Below are 8,861 nucleotides of genomic sequence, written 5' to 3' on the forward strand. Positions count from 1 at the left end.
GACGGGGATATTCCACAAAGAAAATGAATATTTAACTGGGGTTTTGAAGGATGTATAGAAGTTTTTCCAGCAGAAGAATCAGGAAGGGCATCCCAAGTGGCGAGAGTAAAATTTTTAAAGGCACAAAATTGTGAATGAATCTATTTTAAACGCTTTTTGGAAACCTCCAACATCTGTACAGGATTAATCATTATATATTTTACATATTTCTGTTAAATATTTATTACCTTTTATTTTCATCAAGTGTATATTTACCTCCCATGCTCAGGTATGAGCTTCTAAAGAATAGGACTTCTAGATCTTTGTTAACTACAGTGCTCAATATAGTAAATGCTCAATAAATATGTGTTTCTTGAAAGAACAAGTCAATGGATGAATGAAAAATGAAAGGGGTGTCTCTGGGCAATGGTGAGGACATTTTAGCTAAATAGTAGGCCGTGCCTGAGAGAGATGTGTGTGCTACTGGGTAAACACATGGCTTTGAGGGGACTACAGAGGTAGGCTGGGTCTGAGTGTTAGTTCCATAATACTATACAAAGTTATTAAGTTATTTTAATGCAACGTATAAGCAATAAGTTATTGAAGATCCTAAAGAAGCAGAGCAGTATTACATGGTTTGCATTTTGGAAAGATAATAGTTTAAGAAGTGAATGAATTATGACCATAGCATTTCTTAGGACCTCTGTTCACATCCTTCCAGCCCACTCCAGAGGTCACCTTCAGACGTCTTCATGTCCTGAGGACTCCCCACATCCTCTGCCTGGCAGTAGTCTCTGGCCAAGGACTTTTTTTGGTTTACATATATGAGGCAGGCCACGAACCAATGTGGGGCAGGAGTCAGTACAAAAATACCCCAGCTTCCTTTTCACCCTAGTGGGACAACTTGGAGGTGTTTACAGACCATTTTTAAAGAAAATCTCCAGTGTGATTGAGCCCCAGTTCCCCACAGCAGTAAACTATTCATTGACACTTGCTTAACTGACTATCCTTTCCTGACTCACTTTCGCATTCCCTTATGTTTCTTGGGATCATCTTTCAAATAAATTGGGTTATACCCAAAGCCTCTTCTCATTGTCTGCTATTGGGCAAATCCAAACTGAATAAAGTTTTCTATTTTTCTTTTTCCTAATAGAAGGAATTCTTGCAGGGAGGCTGGTAATAGTATCTTTGCGTCATATCTATACCTATTGACGGGTATGAAGAACCCATCAAAACATTATGGATGTTTAAAAGAAAAGGGTTCTTACATTTTGGAAATTCATATTATTTATAAATGAAAACAACAGCAGAAAAATACATGTTGATCTACTCACACAATGGGATACTACACTTTGGCTAATGAATTACTTCACACACACGTGATGACATAAATGTCGAAAAAGTAAAAATTTCAGTGAAAAAAAGCAAATTTCAGTAGAATTAAATTAATATAAAGATCAAAAACTTGCAATATGGACACATGAGGTAAAACTTTAAAACAAGGGAAAAATGAACCCAAAATTTAGGAGAGTGATGACTTCTAGAGGGAGTGAAAGGCACAGAATCAGCCCAAGGTTCACTGGGAACATCCAAGGTACAGACATCACTCTACTCCTTAAACTAGGTAGTGGGACCCAGGTGTTCACTGTATCAGAGTTTTGTATATTTTACATATTTTCCATTAATATTATTTTTAAATTGATTACTATTTCAAAAGTAAACTTTTGAAAAAGACTTCCAACAGGACAATGAAGGATGTCTTATTGATGTCATTGTAGAATATTATTGCCACAAGCATTAAAATATTATTTTTAAACAATGGAATATAAAATAAAGGGATGATTAAATAATCGACTACATTGTTTTTCACTAATTTAGCATCCCAGTAATCACAGGCATTATTACTCCTCCTACCCTAAGTGAACTAGCAGAGCATAAACAATGCTATTCTCTTAGCTTGAATAATTATTTTTGTAAAAGTAAAACCAGTATTCTTGACCAAAAAAATTGTAACTTAAGTGATAAGTGTCAGGATGAACCTAGAAGCCTTTAAAGGAACTAGAATCTACCTGGAGTCAGGTCTTGGATGCCACTTTCTAGACAATGTTTGAATCCAGTGACTCAGAAAATGCTGCTGCTTGTAGCCACTCTTCTCAAAACATCCTCTGAACCTTTGCTTTAATATTCTTGTTCTTCTCTGGCCTCCCTGGTCTTGGACTTTGATTCTTTCTTTGCTCTGCCCCTGTGGATTAAATATTCTGCTAGATGGTTTACTTGATTTGGGGTTTTTCCCACTGAGATTTTTTTCTTAAGTTCTTCTTACAGTGTCCCTTTAATTGTAGAACACAGAAAAGTCCTATTCCACTATCTAAGCCAGCCTGGGCCTCCACCTCCCAGGCCGGGCCTGACATTTTGGGCTCCTTCTCAGGTGAAAAGAGAGTTCAGACACTACCTGGAGACATGAGAGCTGCCAGCAATTCTCTGGGACAAGCAGAAAGGTCAATCTGTTTAAGGAGATGATAAGAGTCCTTCTGTGTGAGTCATTCCTTCAACCCAGGAACAAAGAGCTGAGCTGAAGGAAGAACCCTGAAAACAGGTCAAATGAATTTTATTTTTCATGCAAGAATATTCACTCATAGACAGCAAATACTTAAGAGATACCAACCCAAGGAATTATCTCTCATCACTGTGTGCGTGCGCGTGCGTGCACGCACACACACACACACACACACACACACACACACACAGCAGTGTGTTGTTTCTCCCTATGAAGCATTTCTCAGCTATTCTTCATTTCATTCATTCATTCAAAGAAACAAACAAACAACAAAAGTCAACCTTCAACACCTCTTCTTTGAGGTCCCTCCCCAGTCCCAGAAAAATATACTCCACATTTTCTGCTTTATTTCATACCTTGACCTCAGTATTTATCCTGGGATGGTCTAGTTAGTTGTATATCTGTTTTCTCCAGAAGACTATGACATCATTCAGGTAAGATCATGTGTGTCTTCTTCATCTTTGCCTTCCCTGCTTCTAGTACCGAGTTATCCATCAAATGACATCTGAATGAGTGAAAATGAAAGGGAACTGGATCCCATCTTTTATTATTACAAATTGTTCTAGGCTGACCATCTGAGCAGCTACAACCAGGAAACTGAGGAATGGGAAAAGATCTTGAAATGGACTCGGAGAGACTTGAGGAGGGTTTGGGATACACTAAATTTGGAATCATTTGAAATGTACTTGCACCTTTCCCTTTAGGTTCTTGTTTACTGAGAAACAAGGGAGAAACAGCACTGAGGGGGGTTTTAGGAGCTTAAGAGAAGTGACCAGGCAAGAGTTTGTCTCCACTCCAGGAGCAAGTGCTAGCTCACCCCAGTGCCTGGAGACACACAGTGGTGCTGGTCTGGTCTGCAAGGTTCCGTGGCTGTTCTCTGATTCCGAGAAGTACAGAGACAGGGGAAAAATGGTCTCTGCCTCTGCCCCCTTCTCTTCCATCATCCTTTTTCCAGTGTCCTTCTGTCTCTACATCACTGTTAGAATAAACTTCATAGCAACTATATTCCCCAAGTGTGTTGGTATGGTCGATGAATTCAGTCGTGAAAACAATAGTTCACTGTATTGAAATAGCACTTTTTTCAGCCTTAGCATATTTCAGCCAAAAAATAAAGAAATGTAGGCATGGGGACCAAACTCAAATCCTTTCAGCAAACAGAAAAGCCAAAGGTACAAAACAATGACAGTGTGGACGTATCATTGCCTCCTGGTTATACTGAGCAATAAAAGCCAAGTCCAGATTTTCTGACACAGCATCGCAGCACAGTCACCACACCATGGATTCCCCCGTCTGCCCTTTCCACATCCCCATTCACATGCTGCGTGTCTACAACCAGGACTGCTTCCCGGATGAGCCCAACAGATGGGGTTTGTAGGTGATACAGTACACTAGTCCCTCTGCTTTACTCACAAGAGACCTGTCTCAGGTCCCAGCCTCACATCCTTCTCTTTGCACAATGCTTTTATGTTTTTTAGGGTGCCTTGGAGATGCACCTGTCCCATTTTTTCAACAACTCCTAGACCAATAAAATGAGGGCTTATTCAATGCAGGCATTGGAGGAGACAAGCAGCCAAGATGAAGAAGCACCAGGGTGAAGGGGAAAAGAGGAGGAGAGGATGTGGGAGGATGAAGAAAACAGGTATTGAGAAGCAGAAGGTCCAGGTTGTTCTGCCTGCTGGGGTGATCTCCGTCCTTCCCCCATCAGCTGAATGATATTCTCAAGAGCGCACACGTCCCAGGATCAGAGAGCCAGCCCTTGAGTCTTCATTCTGCCATTCACTCCTTATGTGTCCTTAACAAGTCACTTTATCTCTTCCAATCTTAGTCCCCACATTGTGAAATGGAGATAATCATAATGATACCTGTCCTCTCAAATTCAAAGATATTTGTGAGAACCATATAAAAATGTTTCATAAACTATGAAGTGCAGTTGAAGTGTTAGCAACTGATCTCTCTCTACAATGCTCAGGAAGGAAGCCCAGTTGATGCAGGACCTTCCTCTGAGATGATTTCACCTCCTTATCCCTGACTCTGTAGATCAAGTGGCTGAGCATGGGGGTGACCGGGTTATTGAGGACCTGAACAGGCGCATCCATCCAGGGGCTTGGGGTTGGCCTGAGGTAGACGAGGACCACTGGCATGTAGGAAAAGCAGGATGGCAGTACAGTGGGCACTGCAGGTGGAGAAGGCGTGCCGTTGGCCCTCTGTAGAGCAGATCTGCAGGACAGAGTAGACAATGCGACTGTAGGAGGTGAGGATGAGAAGGAAGCAGCTGAGGGGCATGAGGCCCACATTGATGAACCCCGCCATCTCCAGGGCTGAGGTGTCTGCACAAGCCAGCTTCAGCATCACTGGGATTTCACAGAAGAAACAGTCCACCTCATTGGGACCACAGAAGGACAACTGGAATGTGAGAGTAGTTAGAAAGGTGGCCTGAATACAACCAAAAAATGAGGTCTCCATGGCCAGGATGGCATACACTCTGTGACTCATGATTATTGTGTAGCGCAGACGGTAACATATGGCAACAAAGCGGTCATAAGCCATTACTGTGTACGGGAAACACTCAGTACATCCCAGGAAATGGTAGAAGGAGAGCTGGGACATGCAGCCTGCATAGGAGATGGCTCAGCTGTTCCCTGAGAGGTAGAAGAGCATCTTGGGGGAACTATCAGAAGGAAGAAATATGTCACACACTGATAGTTTACACAGGAAGAAGTACATGGGAGCGTGAAGTCGAATGGAGGAGACAGCTGCCAGTAGGGTGAGCAGGTTCTCCATCAGGGTAAAGAGGCAGAAGGACAAGAACAGGACAAAGAGCACGGTCTCCAGATGCTCTGTGTGTGGGATGCCCAGCAGAATAAACTCGGTCACCACTGAAGCATTCCTCACACCTGTGAGGAATCAGACCTCGAAAAGGGACCCATGACACCGAAGTCTGAACACCAGTATCGAATTATTAAGCTTTCTGCTGATGAGTGCTTTGGTGTGTTTTTAACAAGCAATAACCAGCCTGCTTATGAATGGCAAGTTCTATATAAAAATATCAGGTAATAAGAAAAGGCTATTTTAGAGCCAGTCTATTCAACCCCTGGAAAGAATGTTTTGAGAGGCTGGTGGTTGTTTATGACAAGATCAGAAGTTTTGATATATATTCAAAACATTCTCAGGTTAAGTTAAGAAACTTTTTACAGTTGTTTAATTCATGGATTTATTCTCTTTAGGCATATTTACATTTTGAAATCTCACAAAATCTTTGAGAAGCAAACTCTCACTATGCATTACCTTCTGAAAAATATCAGGAAAAAAGTTGTGTTAGATTTCAGAACACTTAATTTTAATCCGGGCTTTGCCATTTATTAGCTATAGTAGTTCAAACAATTTATACAATGTCTTCCATAGACATAGTTTTATCATACAAATAATATGAAAATAATAATTATAACAAAAACATGAACAAAGATACCCTGGTATCCTAGTAAAGTTAATGAAATTTCTGTGAAATTATCTGGCAAAACATAAATCCTAATGAAAAGTGTTTCTATATTTTCTTTTTTTTTTTTCGGTTGCCAACTTTTAATTTTAAGAAGCTCATTTTTTTAAATGACCATGTACTATCACTATTCACTTATAAGAGAATGGGAAATATATGAATATTAATTTTTTTAAAGAAAGGAGATGCATCACCTTGGAATAAAGGCCTATCCTTCCCAAGAGAGGGCAGTTGGCACCAGTGCCCGGGGGTCTCTCCAAGGATCTGTGAGCACTGGTTCACACACCAGCGCTGGGGAATTGGTGGTGGATTCGTTATCGCCATCAAGACATCTAGTTCCCAGTGGAGGATTTGACGTCTGTGTGGACCAAGTAGCTGTTCTCTGTTCCCAGACTTGACAGGTGGCTCCTGTGCAGCCGAGTGTCTCACACATGTGAGCTCAGGCTCAGCAAGAACTGAGGGGAGGCCTTGTGACTGGGTGGGCCGTCATCGCTCTGCACAAAGCCAAGTGCACCTGGCTGGCAGCGCTGGGCCACAGCAGGCCACATGGTGATGTGATGATGACCCAGGGTGACCTTGGGTTTGTTTTCAGCTCGAATCACTCAGAGAAGTCTGTGCGTCCCCTGCAGAGGGCCCCCACCCCCAGCCTGCCTTCTCTCTGGGGAACTGGTCGACCTGCAGATGCTGCCCTAGCACCTGTGATGTTCAGCTGCTGCTCCAGAGTGACTGGAAGGACAGATGTCTGGGGCGGGAGCTGAGGCCAGGCTTCATGGCACGTGCACAGCGCCACTTGCTCTTCAAACAAGCCCCCACGCTTCCGGGGGACAGGCCCCACCTGGCACCGTGATGTCGCGTCCTTCCCCAGCTTTTGACCTGAGCCTTTTCAGCTAGCAGCGATGCTCTGCAGGGTGTGTGGGGGGTGCTAGGGCCCGGGTCGGGGGTGTGGCGCGGTGCCTGGCCTCCGGAAGCGTGGAGGGTGGCTGAGGCGTCGGTGGGAAGGCAGTAGTGGTTAGGTGTGGTGATGTGCCCATCTTGGGGCTCAGAGGCCAACTTGGTTTCTCTAGGGATCAGATCAGCAAGCCTGGTTCTCTGCCCTGGATGCTGAGGGTGGGAAGGGGTGGATCTGGTACTGGCAGTGGCTCTCAGGGAACAGGAGGCACTGTGGCACAGGGGAGAGCCTAGTGTGGGCAGAGCCGGGAGCAGTGTTGGAGCAGCAGCGTCCCGGCACCACCGCATCTCGACTGCCCACCCCAGTCAAGGAGGGTGGGGCTCACTGTGGTCTCTGAGGCCCGGGGGAGCAGGTCCCCTGTGACCTCGGGGAGACACCTAATCTTTTGGGTCTCCATTTCCTGGTCTGGTAAAGTAGAGACCACACGTGAGATAAAGCACAGACGTGCCCAGCACGGCCCCTGGCGTGTGATAAACGTCCGGTGAGGGGCAGCCCTCGGCTCCCATCAGATGGGAGCCTGGCCTGGACACCCCCTGCCTCCACCCCTGGCCGCTTGCCTTGTGAAGCAGAGCCGGAGGGCCCATGTGGATCACTGCCCGGTTTCCCCAAGCAGGTGGCCAGCTCCCTGGGGCCTCACTGCTTGCCTCACCTGCCTCAGAGGCCTCACCCTGTGTCAGCACTTCGTACAGGAGTCCTGGAAACGACCCCTCCCCACCACCGACAGGCAGCTGAGTCTGTGCCTGGGACTGCCAGGGCGGAAGGAAGCGATTGGGCGCCTGTCACCGCTCTCCCTCTGCGAGTCTTCCCTGAGTGTGGGCCGAGGGTGGCCTGCTGCCCGCCTTGGTGGCTGAGGGCAGAGGCGGGAGGTGATGACCGCAGCTGTCATTGGTTCCCGGCCACTGCCGGCCGCTATAGGTAGACTCAGGCCAGGGAGGCCTCTTACCCTGCCCGCCTGATAGCTGGGCCCAGGGGTGTGTGTGTGCGCACACATGCACCCAGGGCAGGGCAGTGGCCAGACCCCCGCTTGCCCTCCCCCAACCTCACTGCCAGTCTCGCTGGGTACCTGCCGTGTACCAGACACCAGTACACGTGTCTGTGTACCAGACACGTGGAGTCTTCCTTCTACCCATTCCACTTCTTCGTAGGGTTCTGCGATTTGCCCCCTTGAACTGAGGAGACCTGTCTCCCTAAGCCAGCGCCTTCCCCTCTCTGGGCCTCAGCCCTCCCCGCCCACCTTCTGGGGCTGGATCATTCCCAGAGCCCCTTTCTGGCTCCCGGTTTCTGCATGTGGCTGGTCGGGGCCAGGTGTGCCAGGGTGCGCGGGCTGTTCGCCCCCGGGGTCCTGGTAACCGGAGATAAGCTGGTTGTAGCCAGTATGTCAGCAGGTAATCCTCTAGTGCTCTGGCTGGGGTGGCAGCTGGCAGCCTGCCGCTTTCAGGGACAGCTGTCCTGGAGCGAGGGGACTCAGCCTTGTGAGTCCATGCTGCTGCCTGTGGGTAAGCCTTCTTCCCCTACTGCCACGGCAAGGGCCGTCTTGCTGACGACACTCCAGGCCAGTGCCAGCAGGCCCGGGGCGGCCGTGTGTACCTTTGTGTGCGTTTTCCTGGAGAGAAGCCTTCCTGGGCCAGCCTTGCTGCTCAGAGCGTGCAGAGCTTAGATGTTGTTGACTCTGGTGGCTTCTCTCTGAACTCCTTCATCCCCAGGAGGACTTTGTGATTCTCTGTCCCCCATAGCAGAGGAGCATACCAAGCCGTAGGGGAGAGACGTTTCAGGACGGCTTTCAAAAAGTGGCGGCTCAGGCTTCCCTGGTGGCGCAGTGGTTGAGAGTCCGCCTGCTGATGCAGGGGGCGTGGGTTCGTGCCCCGGTCCGGGAGGATCCCACG

General features: G+C 47.0%; 1 protein-coding gene across 1 annotated transcript; it reads right to left on the reverse strand.

Annotated features, from left to right (window-relative positions):
- Positions 1-4,446: 4,446 nt before the first annotated feature.
- On the reverse strand, positions 4,447-6,353 carry LOC307055654 (olfactory receptor 10D1B-like; the record flags this gene model as incomplete). Its single annotated transcript, XM_079707841.1, is given in 4 exon segments — positions 4,447-4,680; positions 4,682-5,164; positions 5,168-5,430; positions 6,224-6,353. Coding segments are annotated over 4 exon segments (1,110 nt in total).
- Positions 6,354-8,861: the final 2,508 nt, after the last annotated feature.

Source organism: Hyperoodon ampullatus (assembly GCF_949752795.1).
Source record: "Hyperoodon ampullatus genome assembly, chromosome: 7".
Lineage (NCBI taxonomy): Eukaryota > Metazoa > Chordata > Mammalia > Artiodactyla > Ziphiidae > Hyperoodon > Hyperoodon ampullatus.